Genomic DNA, 22518 nt, shown 5'->3' on the forward strand with positions numbered 1-22518 from the left:
CACATGCAATTGGTGCCAAGAATAGCTTTATATATAGAGATAAACTTGCTTAATTAGACCTGCTTTCTGATTTAACTAAACTTTTTCCAGCCCAGTGAAGCATCCCTAACTTCTCTTTCAGGTAATTATCAGCAACACAGCAGTAAATATCAACATGAAGCTTATTATTATTGTAGATCAAGCAGAGAGAACAAAGGGTGAAATATCTAACTATAGGAGTGTTTGACTATATTCTATGCAGTGAGAAAACCTGAAATCATTTTCAAGGTCCACCATTTCTTACTTCTTTTCAGTCAGGTCAAGTTTTTAAACTAAATCTCTGTTTTCCAGCTAATGAAAATAGGATTCCACCAAGTCTCCTATCTACCTACTTCATGACTTCTGTGAGGATCAAATGAGATGAGGCATAGAAAAATGCTTCACAGACATTTGGTTAAAGTGTAAAATGTTCCACCTGGCTATAAAGCAAGTCATGTTCCTATGCTGAAGAAACTCCAAGGAGGCTAGTCACCAGGAGTAGGAAGCTGGGCATTGCTACATGATGTCATTACCTGGTGCCTACAGCCACCGTTTTCAGGCTCGACTGGGCTGCGGGCCACACTTTGCACCATGGGATCTCAGCAGCGTTGGCATGTGATTTGGTGGGCTCTCACTACAGGGAGGTGACAGGGCCTATGTCTCACTTGGGGGAAGCTGCGTGTTGCTTTATGGGTGCCAGGTCTGTGGTGCTGTTTCTCTGTAAATGGCCAGTGCATGTCACAGCAGCTCCTGTGTTGAGCATCTACCCCCTGATGGTCGTCAATGCATATCATAGTGACCAGTCAGATGGTCAGACAATTAGCATATTAGCCTTTTATATATATAGATAACACAAAAGGATATTAAAAATATTTTAAATTTATCGATACTATTATTTTCAGAAAGAGGTTACATCATATTTGGGTAAGATATATCATCATCCTACTACATTTTGAAATTCAATTTAAAAAAAGAAAAGGTGGTGTATGCACATGACAATTAGAAGAATACCAAAGTTGAAAAGAGAAAGAAATTTCCCTTTCATCCCAGCCTCCAGTTTATGTCCAGGAAAGCAATCCTATCTTTTAGTTGCTAATATATCCTTTCAGAGATATTCTACATACAGCACACAAATGAATATCAAAACTTTTTTTTTTTTTTAAACGGAAGTACATAATGTTGTTCTGCATTTTATTTCTTCTTTTTTTAACTCTCACCTGAAGATATTTTTTCTATTGATTTTGAGAGAGTAAAACGAAGGGAGGAGGGGGAGAGGGAGGGAAAGAAAGAGAGAGAGAGAAAACATTTGTTTGCCTCCAGACCAGGGCCAGGGAATCAAACCTGAAACCAAGGTACATGCCCTTGACCGTGAATCAAATCTAAGTCCTTTCAGTCTGAGGGCCAATGCTCTAACCCCTCAATTTGACCAGGGCCATTTTCTTTTTTTCTACTTTATCTTTGAGATCATATTAGTAAATAAAATTTCATTCTTTTTAATGGCTCTACTGTATAAATATATCATACATTATTTAACAGACTAGATGCCCGGTGCACAAATCTGTGCACCAGCAGGGTCCCTTGGCCTGGCTTGTGGGATTGGGCCAAAACTGGCTCTCTGACATCCTTGGAGGGGTCCCAGATTTTGAGAAGGCACAGGCTAGGCCTACAGACCCCACTGGTGCATGATCGGGGCCAGGAGGGACATAGGAAGTTGACCAGGAGAGGAGGGTTCATGGGAGGCCTCACGGCATGTCTCACTTAGTCTTGATCAGCCGGACTCTAGCAGCAAGCTAACCTACCAGTAGGAGCGTCTGCCCCCTGGTGATCAGTATACGTCATAGAGATTAGTTGACTGTCTGCCCCCTGATGGTCAGTGCACATCATAGTGAGTGGCTGAGCAGCCTTAGCATATCATTAGCATATTATACTTTGATTGGTTGAATGGACAACTGGACACTTAGCACATTAGGCTTTTATTAAATAGGATACTTAAGTTGCTGCTAATCTTTTGTGACCATAAATAAAACTATGTTGAATACTTTTGCAAACCTAAAATTTTTGTGCACATTAAAAGAAACCTATTTGTGTGGGCAATAGGAAGAAATGACAATGTTGAATCATACTACTAGTATACATGCATTTAGAATCTTGTCAGAGTATACAAAATTGCTCTCTAAAGAGGTTGTACCTATTTGTACTTTTACCATACGTAATATATGAGAAATGATTGTTTCCTGGTAATGTCCTTAATAATAAAGTGTAACGCTGTCTTTTTCTTTTGGTACACCTGACCTAACCTGGACTCATTTGAAAAGGAATATCTGAGTTGATCTCAACTAAAACTGTTTATGGAAATATCTGTAGTTGGCATGTTGAATATAATATACTCATTACAGCCTGCCATGGTATATACATTAATAACCTTAAAAAAATCCAAAAAAATTCTACATTCTGAAGCATCTTTGATCTCAAATTTCAGATAAAAGATATAAACTTATGCCGAAACCGGTTTGGCTCAGTGGATAGAGCGTCGGTCTGCGGACTGAAGGGTCCCAGGTTCGATTCCGGTCAAGGGCATGTACATTGGTTGCGGGCACATCCCCGGCAGGGGGTGTGCAGGAGGCAGCTGGTCGATGTTTCTCTCTCATCGACGTTTCTAGCTCTCTATCCCTCTTCCTTCCTCTCTGTGGAAAATCAATAAAATATATTAAAAAAAAAATAGATACAAACTTATATATAGTATTATCAAACTTTCTGACATTTCAGTCTATTAAATAAGACTTCCCCCTGGTGGTCAGTGCTCCCAAAGGGGGAGTGCTGCTCAGCCAGAAGCCGGGTTCACCGCTGTTGAGTGCAGTGGCAGTGACAGGAGCCTCTCCTGCCTCCGCAGCAATTCTAAAGATGTCTGACTTATGGCTTAGGCTTGCTCCCTTTGTAGTTTTTATTTGGATTTTTCTTTTTAAGAAAAATGTATTATTTATTTAACCATTAGATTTTTTTAAGTGTTATAATGGTATTGTGGTTTTCCTAAAATAGTAAAAATAAAAAAGGTCCCCAGAGATACATATTAAAATAGTTAATCCTCACTATCCACAGATTCTGTATTTTGCCTACTTGCTAAAATTTATTTGTAATCCCAGTGCTTTCATGGTCATTTATAGACATGTCTAAAGCGGTAAAAAATCTGAGCCACGCAAAGCAAACATTTCCAGCTAATATTGAGTAAGATGCTGCTGTTCTTCCTTCTTGCTTCTACTCTCATACTTAAACAACTGCCCTTTTTGCAGTCTATTTAATGCCACATTTTTAAATTTCTGTGCTTGTTGTTAGCAATTTCACTGTTTAAAACAGTCCCCAAGTGCTAAAGTAAAAATAGTAATCCTGTTTTTACTCCATAGGAGTAGGAGGAAACCTCTTTATCATGGTATATTCCAGACACCTAATTCATTCACTAGATCATCAGTTTTACTTTAAATTATTTAAAAGGCTATCTCTACCATAAACAAATTTCTAGTTTTATTTCAGCCTATTTCTAGACTAGATTATTCCATTCCACTGTTATATGTATATATTACTACTTTAAAGGTATCTTTAAACTGAAGCAAGGTTATGTATCGATCAACTGACAAAATGTTGTAAATAGAAGCTCATGGGACCCTAACCCATGTATTTTCCCTTTGCAGCAAGGATTCAGTATTTGCTAATTCAAGGTTATAAAGACTTTATAGACTATCACAAATAATACGAATTGATTATATTTACAAAAAGTGATATATTTGATTTAAATAAATCTAGGGGGGTAGTGTTTAGATGGAACAAGATTGGCCATCCTATATAATAAAAGGCTAATATGCAAATCAACCAAACTGTGGAACAACCACTCACTATGATGCACACTGACCACGGGGGCCAGATACTCAACACAGGAGCTTCCGGCTGGTGGTCAGTGTTCCCACAGGGGGAGTGCTGCTCAGCCAGAAGGCGGCTCACGGCTGGTGAGTGCAGTGGCAGTGACAGGAGCCTCTCCTGCCTTCGTAGCAATTCTAAAGATGTCTGACTTATGGCTTAGGCTTGCTCCCTGGGCCTAAGCTGGCAGTCAAACATCCCCTGAGGGCACCTGGACTGCAAGAGGGTGCAGGCTGGGCTGAAAGACCCCTGCCCCCGAGTGCATGAATTTTGTGTTTGTTGATATTTATCGAAGGTGGGTAACAGGTTTATGGTTGGGGGGGCTCTTCATACTGTTCTACTTTTGAATAGATTATAAAATGCCATAAATTTTTTTTAAAATAAAGTCACTGGCAGAGCATTCCCTATGAACAGTCTTTGCATATCCTTCATTGTTTTCATTACATTGTATTTATTTTTCTTATTGACTTCTAGAGCTCTTTACAAATATTGATGAAATAAGCAGTTTATACTACTTAAAAAATTCAGTTTGTCATTTGATTTTAGTACTTTTCAAAGCAACCCCCAAATTAAAATTTATACATTGTCCAACTCATTAATCTTTTTTTCTTTTTTATAGCTTAGACATGTACCTAAGCTTAAAAAAAATCTCCTTTCTCAGAGATTTTAAACAATTCTCATATATTCCTCCAAGTATTTTCTTGTCCGTTTCATACATTTATATTTTGATACATCTAAAATGTATGCTGGTCTCAAGAGTATGTAGTGTTTATAGATCAATTATATGATGTGTAGATTTGTTCCAAAACAATGTGGATGTGTGGGGCATGGTGGGAGGATAAGTGAAACAAAGTTGGCCATTAGTTGGTAACTGTCAAAGCTGAGTCATGTGTTTAAATTCGTTCAGTTAACTTTTTCTCTATTTTTGTATGTTTAAAATTTTCTATAATCCAAAGTAAAAATAGTAATCCTGTTTTTACTCCATAGGAGTAGGAGGAAACCTCTTTATCATGGTATATTCCAGACACCTAATTCATTCACTAGATCATCAGTTTTACTTTAAATTATTTAAAAGGCTATCTCTACCATAAACAAATTTCTAGTTTTATTTCAGCCTATTTCTAGACTAGATTATTCCATTCCACTGTTATATGTATATATTACTACTAGAGGCCCTGTGCACAAAATTCATGCACAGGGTGTGTGTCCCTCAACCAAGCCTGCACCCTCTCCAATCTGGGACATCCCTATCACAATACAGGACTGCTGGCTCCCAACTGCTCGTCTGCCTGCCTTCCTGATTGCCCCTAACCACTCCCCTGCCAGCCTGATTGATGCCTAACTGCTCCCCTGCCAGCCTGTTTGCCCCTAACTGCCCTCCCCTGCAGGCCTGGTCCCTCCTAAAAACCACCCCCTGTTGGCCTGATCACCCACAACTGCCTTCCCTTGCGAACCTGGTCCCTACCAACTGCCATTTCCTGCTGGCCATCTTGTATCCACATGGGGTCAGCTATCTTTGATCACATGGGGGCAGCCATCTTGTGTGTTGTAGTGATGGTCAATTTGCATATTACTCTTTTATTAGATAGGATAAAGGCCTGGTGCACAGATAGTGGACAGCTAATTTGCTCTGAAAGGTATCCCGGATCAGGGTGGGAGTTCCCTTGGGGTGTGGGGCAGACTGGGCGAGGGGCCTGTGGTTGTTTGCAGGCCGGCCATGCCCCCTGGCAACCCAAGCGGAGACCCTGGTATCTAGGATTTATTTATCTTCTGTGATTGAAATTTTTTAGACTTGAGTGAAGCCAAACCTCCTGCTTGCTCCCGGGCTACAGCCATTTTTGTTGGGATTTATTTATCTTCTATAATTGTAGCCTTGAGCAAAGATCAGGGCTGCAGGAAGCTTGGCTTCCTCCATCATCAGGGAAACCTAAGCCTTTTGCTCACTCCATGGCCGCAGCCATCTTGGTTAAGTTAATTTGCATACTCGCTCCTGATTGGCTGGTGGGCGTGGCTTGTGGTTGTAGCAGAAGTACAGTCAATTTGCAAATTACTCTTTTATTAGATAGGATGTCAGTATCAAACTATTTTTTAACATTACTTTTATAATATTTTTCAATATCTGAAAGTTTTAATATTCTCTCAAGGTTAGGCTTTTAACAAAATGGAATAAATCTCAGTTTATAGTGGCCCTTCTTATACAAATGAAATAATAAAAATAAACTTACATTTATATAATTTGCATTGATATAGTCTTCATTACCCTTTAAAATGACCCGTGTAGCATCATCTGAAAAAATTTCAAAAAAAAAGATTTCAGTAAAGTCATGTTAAAAAGATTAAAGCCTAACATGCAGAAATCATAGATACTTACAAGGCGAAATATCTCTGTATCTATTTTTGGAAATATTCTGAGGTAATTTGGCACAAGACATTGTCATTCCAGGTTTTTTTCGATATAGTTGCTAAAACAAAACAAAACAAAACAAAAAGGTACGAGTTCAGCAGGCCAACAAAAGTTTCATTTTGTTTTTCTGACTTGTTCCTATGCTATAAAACAGGTTTTGTTTTTCTTAGTATACCTCATCTATACAATGATGTACCTTAAGCTGATAGGATATTAAACCAGATTTTCAAAGCTAAATTCTGTACAAATTCTGATATGAATATATCATATTTTAGAGAATGGCAAAATAAATTAAAACAATTTTTCTTACTGCAAAAAGTACCAGACATTTTGAAACAGAAAATCTGCAGAAAACATTTAGCTTTTATATACTTTGTAGATATTTAAAGTATATGAATCCAGAACTTAAAGAAGCTAGCAAAACTGACAGTTTTTTTTTTTGTTTGTTTTTTTTTAGTCACAAATGTTTTAGTCATTTATCTGTAACATATCCTTCAGAGCAACAAATACTAATAATGGCTAATTATACTGCTAAAATTTAAAGGTTAAATATTACAAGGTACAAACTATTTTCCTTTAATTTAGGATTTTTAAGTCTACAATTGCCTACCTTCATCTGCCAACTTTCACAAAAACAGTTATTTTATTACAGATTAAGCATCAGCCTGTGGACTAAAGGGTCCCAGTTTGAGTCCAGTCAAGAGCACATGTCCAGGTTGCAGGCTCCATCCCCAGTAGGGGGAGTTCAGGAGGCAACCAATCAATGATTCTCTCTCATCATTGATGTTTCTATCTCTCTCTCCCTCTCCCTTCCTCTCTGAAATCAATAAAGAAGAAAAAAAGAAAGAAATCATACAATATTGCCCTGGCTGGTATATCTCAGTTGGTTGGGTGTAGTCCTATACACTGAAAGGTGACTGGTTCAATTCCCTGTCAGGGCACATGCTCAGGTTGCAGGCTTGATCCATCAGGGATGGATGTTTCTCTTGCCTCTTCCCAATTCTCTCTCTGAAAATCGAAATTAAAAAAATATTTTAAAAAGAAAGAAAGAAAAAACCCATACAATATTACTTACATCAAATTGTGTCAGGACTGTTCCCGTGATAAGCCCCTCAGCTAGCTGGATCATTGACTCCCGCAGGGAACGGTCATCCTGATGGGCGCCATCTAGTGGGGCCTTCTCAGGAATGTACTGGAAGTCTGGCTCAGTTTCCAGCTTTTCTTCCACTACATCGTAGACAGCTAAGACCAAAAAAAATAAAATAAAAATTTTAATAAAGACACATGAAAAACTTAATGAGTTGGGAAAAGAATTTACTAGATTTATTTTTTATGTGTCAAGAAAAATAATTTATTCATAATTCATCAGATCTGTGTCTGATGTCAAGGTGTAGGGCCAAACAGTGACTGTGGAGATGAAGAAATTTGCTGCACCTTCGAGGAAAAGAACGGTTCTTGGCTATAATTGCTGAAAATCTCCATAATTTGAAGAGACATTAAGAAAAAGAGGAGCTGCCAAGAAGCAGCTTTGAAAAGACTTGCCCTAATTTGTGGGACCTAAGGCAAGAGTACAAATAGAAGCCTATATACTATATGTCTAGATAGGAACAGTTATAAATGAAACAGAGTTTTAAACAAAACACGTTTTATCCTCTCCTTGACATATTTACAAAACAACCGGGGAGTCTGGATTTCAAATGAGAACCTAGGCCAGAATTCATGGCCATGGCAGTTTGAGGGGAGACAGACCCTAGACCCTGGCCTATAGTCCACCTCTTTCTTTTCTTGCCCTCAGATACAGTAACACTAGAGGCCCAGTGCACGAAATCTGTCCACGGGAGGGTATGTGTGTGTCCCTTAGCCTTGCCTGCACTCTCTCCAATCTGGGACAACCTTGAGGGATGTCCGACTGTCTGTTTAGGTCCAATCCTGGTGGGATCTGGCCTAAACGGGCAGTTGGACATCCCTCTCACAATCCAGGACTGCTGGCTCCCAACTGACCATCACTCCAACACACAAGATGGCCGCCTCCATGTGGACACAAGATGGCCACCACAAGATGGCCAGCAGGGGAGGGAAATTAGGCTAGCAGGGGAGGGCAGTTAGTGGTGACCAGGCCTGCAAGGGAGGGCAGTAGGGGTGAATGGGCCGGCAGAGGAAGGTAGTTTGGGGGGACTAGGCCTGAAGGGGAGAACAGTTGTGGGGGAGGGGGAAGAGACCAGGCCTGCAGGGGAGGGCAGCTGGGGGAACCAGGCCTGCAGAGGAGGGCAGTTAGGGGTAATTGGGCCAACAGGGGAGCAGATAGGCATCGATCAGGCTGGCAGGGGAGTGATTAGGGGGTGATCAGGCTGGCAGGCAGAAGCAGTTATGGGCAATCAGGCAGGCGAGTGGTTGGGAGCCAGCTGTCCTGGATTGTGAGAGGGATCCCATATTGGAGGGTACAGGCTGGGCTGAGGGACATCCTCTGGCCATGCACAAAGTTCGTGCACTGGACTTCTAGAAAAATAATAAGAGAAAGACCTTTATTAAGACCTAGGTGGATTCCTCTCCTAATTTAAAGTATAAATGAGATGATTTGAACTGCAAAAAACTAAGACTTTTCTATTATATGGATCTGTACCCGTCATAAATTTGTGAGCAGAACTGAATGTCAAGGTGTCAAAATGTCCTCAACTATAAAATGGGGATGGTAGGTGTGTCACTGGATAGCTGTAAAGATTAAATAAGAATATACAAGAGTCTAGATGCAAGGAAAACATTTAAACATCTGTTATCAAGAGAAAACATCTTTAACATCTGGTATCAAGAGAAAACAACACTAAACTAGAGAGGATGTTATCTTAATATAAAATTTAAGTTGCTTACTTGACAGAAAGTGCCTAATAATGAATCACCTAAATATCAAATCTAAATGAATGAGTTCCTTAAAAGTTAAAATAGAATGTTGTGTTGGAATCCTGCGAATTTTCCTAGAATGCAAATTCCAGATAATGAAAGCAGAAAAACACCAAGTAGAAAAGATGAAATGAAAATGCTTACTTGTACCCAATAGGCAAAATGAGTTTTGTATTTTTTTCTTGTAATTTTTATAGGGTTCAGTGTGGTGTGGGAATAGATAGAGTTCCAATTACATTTTACTTGAATATATGCCATCCTACCTAATAAAAGAGAAACATGCAAATTGATCGCACCTTCGCTACGCCCACCAGCCAATCAGGGTAGTATGCAAAATAACCCAATCAAGATGGCAGTTAATTTGCATATCCAGGCCAGAGTGAAGACTGAAGACAGTGAAGACTGAAGAAGCCAAGCACTGCTTAAGGGAGCAAGCAAGCCAGGTGGTAGAGAAGGAAGGGAAGCAGGCAGGGCGGGCAGATGGCAGGAAAGCAGGTGGGGAGGGAAGAAAGGGAGCAAAATAGGTGGGGCAGCAACTGCAGCAGAAAGTCCTATTGTAGGAATCTTCCTGCAATGGGCCACTAGTAGGTATATAGCATTAACCAATAAGTACTCTTATTGCTAAAACTATGATTAATAGTAAACTGTTCAGAACAAAACCAGAAGAGTATGTCTGATGCTGGGATACAGGCATATACACATTTTTTCCAGAGGAAATTGATACAGTGTGAAGGGAACTTGAAACAATGCCATATGAACACTCACTGAAGGATCTGGGATTACTGAACTGGAGGAAAGGGGGAGGGTTTCTGGTAAAATCAGCTATTTTCAATAAAACGGAAGGAACAGGGATTAAATTTATTCTGGATAACAGGACTGAAGAAAGTTTGATTTTAGTTCAAATTAATAGTTCAAGCTATCCAAATGGGGGGTGAACTGCTTCATGAGCTACTGAGTGCTCCGTACCACCAGGACATTCTTGAGATCACTACTGAGGAACTTAAGCAGTCAGTAAAGGAGCCAGAGCTTACAGCATGAGGGCTTCTCCAAGCCTGGGACTCTGATTCTGAATTAATACGTTCGCTGTCCAGAGCAGGAGATGACATGATTAGGTTACAGGCATTCTCTACTGAAAACATATGACAGGATTAAAAATAAAAATGATTTAACTGCAGCTTGTTACAGAGTTTCCTAAAAGTGGAACAGAGTTCAAATTTACTAATTAATTCAACTATTATTTATTGATTATCTATTACTACTACTAGAGCAAGCAGGGGAAAGAGGCCATTTTAGCTATGGCAGTTGGGAAAGAAGGACTTTCTGAGGATGACATGTGACTTAAAACCTGAAGGGAGTGAGAGAATAAGTCATACAAAATCAGGAAAATCATACAAAATGTAGGTGGAAGGAATAGCAAGAAAGCCAGCATAGGACAGAATGAACAAGGCTGAGTGGTAGGCAAGGAGGACAAGAACTTACGTTTTACTCCAAGTGTGAATGGAAGCCACTATACTTTGAGCAGGAAACTGACATGCAAGACAGATTTAGGTTTAAAAGCCTACTCTGGCTGCTATTCCAGTAAGAAACACTAATAATTATGAAAAATATCCAGTGCTATGTAGATTACTTACCATTAGGCCGGACTAGAAGTACGAGTTCCCCAGAATGTCTCTCACAGCTAGCTTTAATAAACAGGACAACCTGGTCGTGGGTATGTTCTGCAATGTCCCGACCATTGATCAGTACAACTTGGTCCCCTTCATTCAATCGAGGGACACAGAGGTCAGCCTGCAACATAATGCAAATAAGGTTTCAGATCTGTACATGGCTTTCTAAAAGTAAAGCACAAAAATTTATTTTTATAGACTCTAAAGTAGAATTAAAGCTACATATAGAAAAACGTCTATCCATTCATCTACTCAAAAATGAAACAGAAATCTAGTTTTCCCATGAAGATACTCTACTTCTTTTTTTTTTCATTCAACAACTTTTCCCCTTATTACATGCATAGCCATAGAGATAAGACCAGTTATTTGGAGATGCCTAGACACTGTCAGGCCTCACTTTGCACTACCCAGATATGTACAAATTTCAGTTCCCACTGTGAATATATTAATTGTGAATAATTCCATAAAATACAATCTTTGCTGCTAGATTGTAGCCCAAAACTCTCTACATAAATAATAGACACATCATGACCAATACCCAAACACATCACTTCCTTCAATGTCTGCTGGTGATCTGTCGCTGGGCACCTGTTACTCAGTTCCTGCAGACAGCAAAGTGTATTCTAGTACTTGTGCTGCCTCATCTCCCAACAATAAAACCACATTAAAATGGGTAAGAAACAGCTGATGATGAAAATATACACTGCTACTGTTTAAGACAGTGATCACCAACCTTTTGGACCTCATGGACGACCAGTGGCCTGTGGACTACCAGTTGGTGACCGCTGGTTTAAGAGACTCTAAGTATACAGAGAAGGGGATTTAATGAAGGGGAACTTATCAACATTAATGATGAAAGTGGGTATAATAAAAAAGGAGTAAGTTTTTCTTGAGGACATGATGCTGGCATAAAACTTCTCATTAAAGGAAATCTTGGAGATATTTTACAACATTAAAAATGCAGAGGACTGCCTGGCTGGTGTGGCTCAGTAGTTGAATGCTGACCTAGGAACCAAAAGGTTAAAGTTCAATTTCAGGCCAGGGTACATGCCCAGGCTGTGTGCTGGATCCCTAGTGGAGGGCGTGAGGAGGCAGCCAATCAATGATATTCTCTCATCACTGATGTTTCTATCTCTCTCTTCCTCTCTTTCTCCTTTCCTCTCTGAAATCAATAAAAGTTTACTTAAAAAAAAAAATGCAGAGGACCAAAAATTGAAAGTAAATTCAAACTTAAAAAGGATATGACAATTTGCTAAGTCAAGAAAGAATGCTCACTCTCTCTATATATTTTTTAAATATATTTTATTGATTTTGTACAGAGAGGAAGGGAGAGAGATAGAGAGTTAGAAACATCGATGAGAGAGAGTCATCGATCAGTTGCCTCTTGCACACCCCCTACTGGGGATATGCCCGCAACCAAGGTACATGCCCTTGACCGGAATCGAACCCGGGACCCTTCAGTCCCCAAGCTGACGCTCTATCCATTGAGCCAAACCGGTTTCGGCTCACTCTATATTTTAATTTATATGACGAGAAGGGCACAAGCCTATTCAAACCACTTGTGATAAGTTTTCATTAAGAAATTAAATACTTAAGTTCTCAATGCTTCTAATGTTTAGAATGACAGGGCAGTCAATCAGTAGTTTTACTTTTTTTTTTAAAAAGCACTGATTTCACAGATTTTATTTATTTATCCTCATCTAAGGATATGCACTGATTTTAGAAAGGAGGAAGGAAATGGGAGAGAGAGAAATAGAGACAGAGAGACATCAATTAGCTGCCTCCCATTCGTTCCTCAACTGGGACTGAACCAGCAATCTAGGTATGTGTCCTGACGGAAATTAAACCTGTAATCTTTTTTTTTATTTTAATTTTTATAAAATATATTTTATTGATTTTTCACAGAGAGGAAGAGAGAGGGATAGAGAGTTAGAAACATCGATGAGAGAGAGTCATCGATCAGCTGCCTCTTGCACGCCCCCTACTGGGGATGTGCCCGCAACCAAGGTACATGCCCTTGATCGGAATGGAACCCGGGACCCTTCAGTCCCCAGGCCGACGCTCTATCCACTGAGCCAAACCGGTCCCAGCTAAACCTGTAATCTTTTGGTGTACGGGATGATGCCCCAACCATCTGAGCCATCCGGCCAGGGCTAGTTTTACTATTTCTCATTTCTCTATAAGGGACAGTAAGAGACATTTTAATGAAAAATTTAAAGGTCTTAGAAACAACCACAATTTCCCCCATTAATTATCAAGGTCACTTTACATAGTTTCATCTTGAATGGTCATTTTTTATGGTCATGTTCTACTGTACAAAGTGATGACTGCCTGTATTTTATTGAGAAAAATAAATGAGTAATTCAAATAAAAGAGATAAACAGAAATATGGACAGCACATTCCAGGGATAGCAATAAGAAGGGATAGGAATAAAGAATGAAGGACAATAGGTCAGATACAGAAGGAAATGATGGGGTTGGACCTCACACAAAAAAAGAAACTTCCTGTTGCAAAAGCTTGAAGACTTGAAAACATGACTATTCAAATTCACTATAAACACAAAGTCAATAAAATCCAACATGATATATCATGTCCTCTACTGCTTATAAAATGTGTGCTCTGAGACACCCGAAACTCTGAAAATGGAGCAGATAAGCTGCTCTGATTATAATAACAAAGAGCTGTGAAGATAAAAATGATATAAGTATACAAATGTTAAAACCTGGAGAACTCAAATTTAAGGTTATGACCATTCTCTCTAGTTGCTTTTTTCTCTCCTTGTAGTGAAGCAGATGATAGTCATATACACCTTCTGTGTATTAGTAGTGTGATACCTTTATGTATCAATTTGGTCCAAGTTTTTGTAAATGTCTTCAAGGTACCCAAAGAGTGGTGAACTGGAAGACATTAATGGTACTGGGAGAAAAGGGTTATAGTGAAAAAAGTTATACTCTCACCTTACTTTGTGAATAGTATAGTTAATGAAAAGAGGAGGTAGTTTATGTGCTAAGGAGAAGATAGTTATTAATCTCTAACTGTACTTTCATATAGCCACTGATATTCCAAAGGATTGAGACTAAAAGGGCAGTATTAACCAAAATGCTGTAACTAAGAGGCAGATTTTTTTTTTTTACTCACTACCATTGAAGAGAAAGAACTCTCTCATGCATAATCTGCTTTTGTCAGTTATGTTTATAATTTTTTTATTGCATTTCATTCTAATCTGGAAAGTCTAGATGACCTGTATATTAAAATAAATTTTTGTTGCAGAAATAGTTATTGGCTCAAAGATGATCACATTGGAACAAAAATTTGACTTTAATTGGGAATTCTTTTATCCATTTCAGAAGGATTACAATTAAAAAAACATGAAAATATTTAAAACTCTTTCCCCCCCAATCACTTAAAATGAGGTTTCCAATGGGAAGATTGTGATGGTCTCCAAATTAGTAAAATAATATAAAAATGATAAATTTCTATTGTTTTATTTTTTCCTAAATTCAGTTAATATATATGGAACACAGTTCTATGTGGCAAAAAATAAAATTTTACCAATAATCCGTATAGCCTAAAAAAAAACTTAGTCACAGAATTCTGTTTGGAAGTGAACCTGTCTATAGAATGTTCCCTGAACATCCTTGACTTAATTAATAACTATCCACATTCACTGCTCAGAAAAATCAATTATTTCTTTTGTGTTATTCACTGATCATTACAACTGGCATAATAAAAAAGGTGTATTGCAATTTCTAATTATAAAAGCAATGCATGCTCACTGACATGATCTATTAAAAAAGGAATATAGAAGTAAGTGATTAATACCAGTAATCCCACTACTTGGATGAAACATTGTTAAGCTTTTAAGCATGTATCTAGACTTTTTAATACACATAATTCACATTTTAAAAAACTGGATCAAACATAAACGTAGAATTGTAATACTAATTTTTTGTAATATCTTCTTATGAACATATATGCATACTAGTATAGAGCTACATCATTCTTTTAAATAGTTACATAGCAACACATAATGTATTTCACCAGCTCTAATGATGTGTATTTTATTTGCCCCTGATTTTTGACTGTTATAAACAATACTACAGTGAACATCCTTGTATATCGTTTGTTCCCTAGCACAACTGTTTCATTAGAGGCCACTCACTGTCAGGTCAAAAGATATATATTTAAGTTGCAATTAAAATTTTTGTTTTTAGCAAAGTTATACATTACATAGTTTAAAAAGTTGACTAGAGCTGAAAGATTAAGAAACCATTTCTCGTGTTCTTCCCTCCCATTCCCCCCTCTCTAGAGTCACTTTCAACATCTTACCTACAACTTTTGTGTTTATCTCAGTAACTCCACATATCTCCCCCATTTTGTTTTTCTTTAGTTTTCTATGTTACACATTATCTATCTTACTACTTGATCAGAATTTAGCAGCCTCTTATCTCTTCATCTGCAGTCTGAAACATATACAGTTATCATTAAATAAATAATTTTGGACTATTTTCCCATCTTTGTTCCTATCCTTCATATGCATAGCCGACTCAAGAGTAATTTTGTACACTGTATCCCTGTCCTGTCCCCTCTGACCTCAAGATTGGTTTAAAAGAGGACATCTGACTCAAACTGGATCTGATTGGTTTATTTCCCAGGAGCCAATAATTTGTATAGGCTTAATCATTTTGGGTTGCTGAGCTGGTAATATGTAAATATGGAAGTTACTAGTAGTCATATCCTACCATGTGGACTGAGACAAAATAGCAGTAGCTATACAATTTTAATTTAGCAGAGATTTAGGAGTCATAATTATATCTGAAGGCAGAGTATGTCTGGTGGTGGTGATATTACAGGACTTGACCTGAAATTGTCACTAAATATACTATTTTTATTCAGACTAATATATTTGAAGTGGCTTGAGAGATGTCACAGATTCAGTGTACAAAATGGTTTGAACAGAGAAGAATGGGACATTCACACAAGAAATATAGATAAAAAGTAGAGAGTGACGGATGAGTTCTTTCTGGTGGTGTGACTGTGTTCCTGTGCTTGGTTTTATGAGACACTTATGAGCTCTATGTAATTTTTTTTTTTGTTCTTGATGAAGCAATAAAAACAATTAACTTAATCCAAATCCTTGAATATGCTCCTTTTAATATATGACAAAATAAAAACTGCACATAAACTACTTTTGCACCAAACTGAAGTATGATAGAGTCTAAGGAGAAGCTGTAGTTATGTTGGCAGGGATATTCCATAAGTAAATGCCCTATTATTTGCAACCAACAAAGTCCTTCAAAATCAAAACCATATATTATGATATCCTTAATTAATTCCTGACTATGATCTTCAAACTAACTTTGAGGTAGCTGCAAAGAAAGCACCAAAAAAGGCATAACTGACCTCTTTCTCTCAAGCTACTGATTTATACACCTTTCTTAGGGGCAGGGAGATAGTTAAACGATAAAGGGTGCTGACTGAAAAGTCAGTCCTTGAAGACCATTAGGTAAAGTAGGCAATAACATAAATGTAAATTTGAAAGCCATATTTGCTGCATGGAAGAGCAATAAAGATAATACAGCCATATTAATTAAGAGCTGTCCTTATGATGAGCATGAAGTTCATGAATGCTGAGCTAAATAATGGGAACAGGGGAAGTGATCATAATGGGTTCCTAAAATATTTTCTCTCCTTTTGTTTAGAATGTTCATAATAAAAAGTTTAAAAATTATCCTTATAAGAAAAAAACAATCGCTAGTACTATTTATGTTTAAACTAAGTTTTTTTTAAACATAAGAAGGCAAATAGCATATAAGTAAACAATACTAAATGAAAAAACAAGCAAAAAAAAAAAACACGAATAAAAAATATAACTCCTGTCTACATTTAAAAAAATACATATTTTTATTGATTTCAGAAAGGAAGGGAAAAGAATAGATATAGAAACATCAGTGATTAGAGAGAATCATTGATCGGCTGTCTCCTGCACGCCCCCTACTGGGGATCAAGCCTGCAGACCTCTTGGTTTATAGGTAGACACCCCCACCTCTGAGCCACACCGGCTGGCTCCTATCTACATTTTGCTGTTTAAGGAGTTATTCTGATAGGATCTATTTACACTTTAGAAGCATTGAAAGTCATACACCAGCTTCTTTATAAAACAAGGATTTTAAAAACTCTTATAAACAGGGCATAAATAAAAACAAACTTTACAGCAATTTAAGATATCCAACCAACAACAGTAGATACTTGACAAATTAAAAGAATGATTATTTCCTTTTTAACTAATTTAATTAAGTACATATTCTTGAAAACAAGATTTACTTGGGAGATTTAGATAACTCACAGGTGTTCCTGGTGCTACTCGGGACACGATCACAGGCATCTTCTGATCATATCCTCCCTTAAAACAGAGCAAATCAAATATTAACAAAATAAAAGCATCTTAATTTAAAAACTGAGTACAATATAAATTTTAGATTACCTTTACATTGAAACCAAATCTTCCATTTTCATCAGGTTTCATTCTGATTAGAACCAGATTATCTTGTGGAATACCACCATTAGGCTAAAAAGATAAATATAAATAACTTGTAATTTTCTTCACTTATAATCTATCCATTACATACACAGAGAATGCTTTGTTTGTATGTTGACATTATCTATAGTACATAAAGAATCAAAATTAAAATTAAAATGTTAATTCAGAAATTTACATTTTGAATAACAGACTTAGGGAATGGCGTGATACCCCAAATAGATCTATTTTATCATGTTTTTGTGCCACCACATGCTAAACTATAAGTGCCAAGAGAGACAGGAGCTTTATCAATTATTGTTTTTAAATTAATTCTTAGAGAGAGAGGAAGGGGGAGAAAGAGAGAAACATCAATCTGTTTTACCACTTATTTATGCATTTATTGGTTGATTTTGTATGTGTCCTGACTGGGGATTGAACCTGCAACCCTGGTGTATCAGGACGATACTTTAACCCACTTAGCTACCTGGCCAGGGCTTATCAATTAATTTTAAGAATCGCAATATCTCTATAACCTGGCTTAAAGCTTTACATGCAGCAAGTGCTCATAGTGTTACATGAATTCATGTTACTCTCTCTACTTTTAAAAAGTAGCCTTACTGAGATATAATTCACCAATCAATGTGCGTAATTCAATAATTGATATTGTAGTTACAGAGTTGTACAAACATCACTACAATTTAATTTTAGAACATTTTCATCACCTCCAAAAGAAATCCTGTATTCATTAGCAGTCATTTTCCAACCCCTCATCCCATTCCTAAGTCCTATTCAACTACAAATCTATTTTCTGTCTCTCTAGATGTGATTATTCTGGACATTTCACTTATATAAAATTATATAATACTAGAGGCCCTGTGCACGAAATTTGTGCACAAGTGGGGGGGGGGGTGGTGGTGTGGGGAGGGATGTGTGTCTCTCAGCTAAGCCTTCATCCTCTCTAATCTGGAACATCTCTCTCACAATCCAGGACTGCTGGCTCCCAACTGCTCATTTGTCTGCCTGCCTGATTGCTCCTAACTGCTTCTGCCTGCCAGCTTGATCACCCTTAACCACTCCTCTGCCAGCCTGATTGATGCCTAACTGCTCCCCTGTCGGCCTGATTACCCCTAACTACCCTCCCCTGCCGGCCTGGTCACCCCTAACTGTCCTCCCCTGCAGGCCTGGTCGCCCCCAACTGCCTTCCCCTGCTGGCCTGGTCATCACTAACTGTCCTCCCTTGCCAGCCTGGTTGCCCCTAACTACCATCCCCTGAAGGCCTGGTCGCCCCCAACTGCCTTCCTCTGCCAGCCTAGTCATTCCTAACTGCCCTCCTCTGCAGGCCTGACTGCCCCCAACTGCTCTTCCTTGCAGGCCTGGTCCCTCCCAACTGCTCTCCCTTGCTGACCATCTTTGACCACATGAGGGTGGCCATCTTGCGTGTTGGATATTACCTCTTTATTATATATAGGATATGATTGGTTATTTGTTATTGGCTTACTTACCATGTTTTATACCTGTTCTTTGAGGGTAAATATCTGGCTAATTCTTACTTATTCCTTCAAGACACAGTTCAGAGATGATCACTTCTGGGAAGTCTTTCCTTAACCCCACAGCTTCATTAGTTATTTTTATATATTTGTAAATTCTCTATAACCACTTCTAACTATAGAACTTATATTGCCTTCAAATTGTCTTCCTATTTGCTTGCTCTAGATCCCATCCTCTCTTCCATACTCGACAATATTGCTATAGCAATTCTCTACCCTCCTGCTTATCCATTTCCTTCATCCTCCGGGAAATACTCTTACTTCTCCCATTAAAACAACAACTCCTCTTCTCCGACTCCACTTCCCCATCTAGCTACTGCCTTTACTTTCCTTCCTCTTACTGCTAAACTTTTGTTTTGTTGTTGTTGATTACCTCCCACCTTTCCATCCTCCCCCACCTTCCCTCTGGGATTCCGCACTCTGTTCCATGCTTCCATGTCTCTGGGTCCATTCCATTCATCAGTTTGTTACTTAGATTCCACATATGAGTGTGATCATGTGATACTTTCTCTAAATTTCTTGAGTGTTTCCATCTGCTGTCCCTCTCACTCCATCCTAGAGTCGGATTTTCACCTCTAGAATTTCACCAAAACTGTTCCAATTACGGTCACCAGAGGTTTTCACATTGTTCCAGTGTTCAATTCTCAGCCCTCATCTTACTTGACTTACTGTAGTATTTGACGAAGTTGATTATTATCTCTGTGACTTTCTTCTCACCAGTTGACTCCATTTCTATCTATGTCTCCTCAGTCTCAGATGCTATTTTATTTTATTTTTTAAATCTCCCTCCTGTTTATAATTTAGAGGGCCAAAGCTCAATTTCAAGAATATCTTATTTAGAAATCTATACACAACACACCTCCTTGGTGATTTCTTCCTACCTCATGGTTTAACATATTGTCTATATACCATCAGTTTTCAATGTCACAACTCCAGCTTGAACCTCTCCCTTCAACTTCAGAATCCCATCTCCAAATGGATTTCTAATAGACATCTCAAATTTAGCATGTCCAAAATTGAGCTCCTGATATTCCACCCATACCTACTCTACCTGTAGTCTTTAGATCTTAGTAAATGGAAACTTCACCTTTCTAGTTGTTCAGGGCAAAAACCTTGCTTCTATCCTTGATCTCTCTCTAATACACCAATCTAACCCATCAGCATATTATGTTAGTTTTACTCTATAAATATAGCCAGAATATAGTCATGTCTTACTCCTTCTATGGCTACCATGCTGGTCCAAATCACCATTGCTTGCTTGAAATACTTCAATATATTATAACACACTATCTCTACTACCCTGCTCTCAGGCTATTTTTAATAGAACAGCTAGAATGAAACTGTTAAAACTTGTCACATTATGCTATTTCTCTCTTCAGATCTGTATGTGCATTTGCTTCCTATCTCACTCAGGGTTTAAAACAAAGTCTTTATTTTATAAGACAAGGCTTTCAGGATCTGACCCAGTTCTGGACCCATCGCCTCCTCATTTGCTGATTTTGCACTAGCCACACTGACTTCCTTGATTGTATCAGTCATACCCCTGCCTTTGTACCTACCATTCCCTCAGCTTATCTACATGGCTTATCACTAAGTTCATTCCTGGCTATATTATCTAAAATTCTTGAAATTTCCTAGGCCTTCTGACTTTATGTTTCTCCCTAGCATTTATAATATCTAATATGCTATATACTTAAATTATGTGCCTTGTTTACTATTTGTCTCGCCTTTATCCCCAGAATGTAAGTTCCTTGAAGGCAAGGTGTTTTTTTGTTTTGTTTTTCCATAAAACCCTCAAAGCCCACAACAATGCATGGCAGATACTCAATAAAGACATGAATGAAAAATCAAACTACACCATAGATTATTTAACAGCAGGGGCCATGTTTTACTTATCTCTGTATTCCTATTACCTACCAAAGTACTTTAGCACACAGAACGATCTCAACAACTATGAACCAATGAATGAATGATACAAAAGAATCACCACAGAGGTAACACTAAAGTTGCCATGATGGGTAAGGATTCTTCTCTCTTTTTGACGTGTCTATGGTGGTGGAACAACAAGTATGGGAGAATAGAGTGAGTGCCTCTTGCCTTTCAACTTGACATAACATGGGAGGGCCATAGGTGGAAAAATGAGAGGGCCATGTGTGCAATGGCTACCAGAAATTTCTGGCAGTGCCAAACTTGCTGTGGACCCTCTTCTCCCTGCATCTTATTTTATTTTACTTACTGATGTACCTATTAAGTTTCCTGAAATATATGCATATTTTGTCTGTCCTTACCCTTTTTCATGAACACTATGTATCCTTAAAATTTATTGATAATCTCACTTTTGGTTTATTTACATCTATCTAAAAAAGCAATAAAAATTCATAAATCAGGGGATTTTACAATTTACCATTTGTTGTGTTAAAAGCATGTTCTATAAGGCAAAAGTACCAACATAATTCATAAATATAGTCAAAAGGTTGATGAAAATGATAGTCTATGCACTCAGTGAATTATAATCAAGTTAACGGTATTTAATGGACTATTAGCATTGGTTCTAGAAATGTGTTTTACAATACTAAAATCAACATATATTTATTAAGAATTAACATCCAGAGCAATGAGCATTTATATAAATGATGATAAAAGGAAATTCCAGTTAGGTTATATCATGTCATAATTTATGAGAAAACATATGATCTTATATAATAAAGAAGTAATATGCAAATTGACCCTCACAATATAGCTGCCTATGATCAGGCCGGCAGGGGGGTTAGTGAGGGACGACCAAAGGACTGAACAGCAGGCTGCATGGGGAGACTAGGCCGGGGGGGGGGGGGGGGGGGAGCAGTTGAAAGCGAACAGGCTGGCAGCGGGGGCAGTAAGAGGCAACCAAGCCAGCAGGGGGTGGGGAGGCAGTTAGGGGCGACCAGGCCAGCAGGTGGGGCAGTGAGGGGGAGAGAAGAGGGCAGAGGCAGTTAGGGGCAACCAGGGAGGCTAGGTGAGCAATTAGGAGCCAGTGGCCCAGGATTGTGAGAGGGATGTCCAAATGCCAGTTTAGGGGATTGGGCCTAAACTGGCAGTTGGACATCCCCTGAGGGGTCCCGGAATTGAGAGGGTGCAGGCTGGGCTGAGGGGACCTCTACTTCCTCCATGCACAAATTTTGTGTACGGGCCTCTAATGAAAAGAGAAAATACTACAAAACGTGCCACTATACAAAAATAACTTCATTTATGATTTAAAAATTTCAAAGAAATCTGAGATTTGAAACTACTTACAGTAGATTTTTCAGGGGAAGATGGAACATCAAATGCCTCGTTAATATGGTTTTCCAGATCTTGTTCAGAATGTGAATAATAAATTTGGTTCCAGCTGTTTTTCTTCGATTGTTTGGGTGGTAAAGCTGGAGGCTGCCCATCCCCAGGGGTCTCTTGTGATCTAGATAGGAAAAAGGAAAAGAACAAGTATTTTGGAAGTTGTCTCATATACTTGTTATTTTAAAAGCTAGAGTCAAGCAACTCAGATATTTACAATGTCTAGTAAGAGACAAGCTTTAAATACCATA

General features: G+C 38.3%; 1 protein-coding gene across 5 annotated transcripts in view; it reads right to left on the reverse strand.

The window, feature by feature from the left end:
- The window catches only part of PTPN4 (protein tyrosine phosphatase non-receptor type 4), a 175468-nt gene that overhangs the window by 31922 nt on the left and 121028 nt on the right, over positions 1 to 22518 (reverse strand). For all 5 annotated transcript variants that reach the window (XM_084892217.1, XM_084892214.1, XM_084892216.1 and 2 more), the window contains 7 exons: positions 22232 to 22391; positions 17376 to 17459; positions 17238 to 17294; positions 10855 to 11011; positions 7404 to 7570; positions 6296 to 6386; positions 6150 to 6211 (listed from right to left, as the gene is read on the reverse strand). In XM_084892217.1, the coding sequence (XP_084748343.1) occupies positions 6150 to 6211; positions 6296 to 6386; positions 7404 to 7570; positions 10855 to 11011; positions 17238 to 17294; positions 17376 to 17459; positions 22232 to 22391 (778 nt within the window). The remainder of the gene's footprint in view (positions 1 to 6149; positions 6212 to 6295; positions 6387 to 7403; positions 7571 to 10854; positions 11012 to 17237; positions 17295 to 17375; positions 17460 to 22231; positions 22392 to 22518) is intronic.

The sequence above is a fragment of the Pipistrellus hanaki genome, assembly GCF_964339955.1.
Source record: "Pipistrellus hanaki genome assembly, chromosome: 8".
NCBI lineage: Eukaryota > Metazoa > Chordata > Mammalia > Chiroptera > Vespertilionidae > Pipistrellus > Pipistrellus hanaki.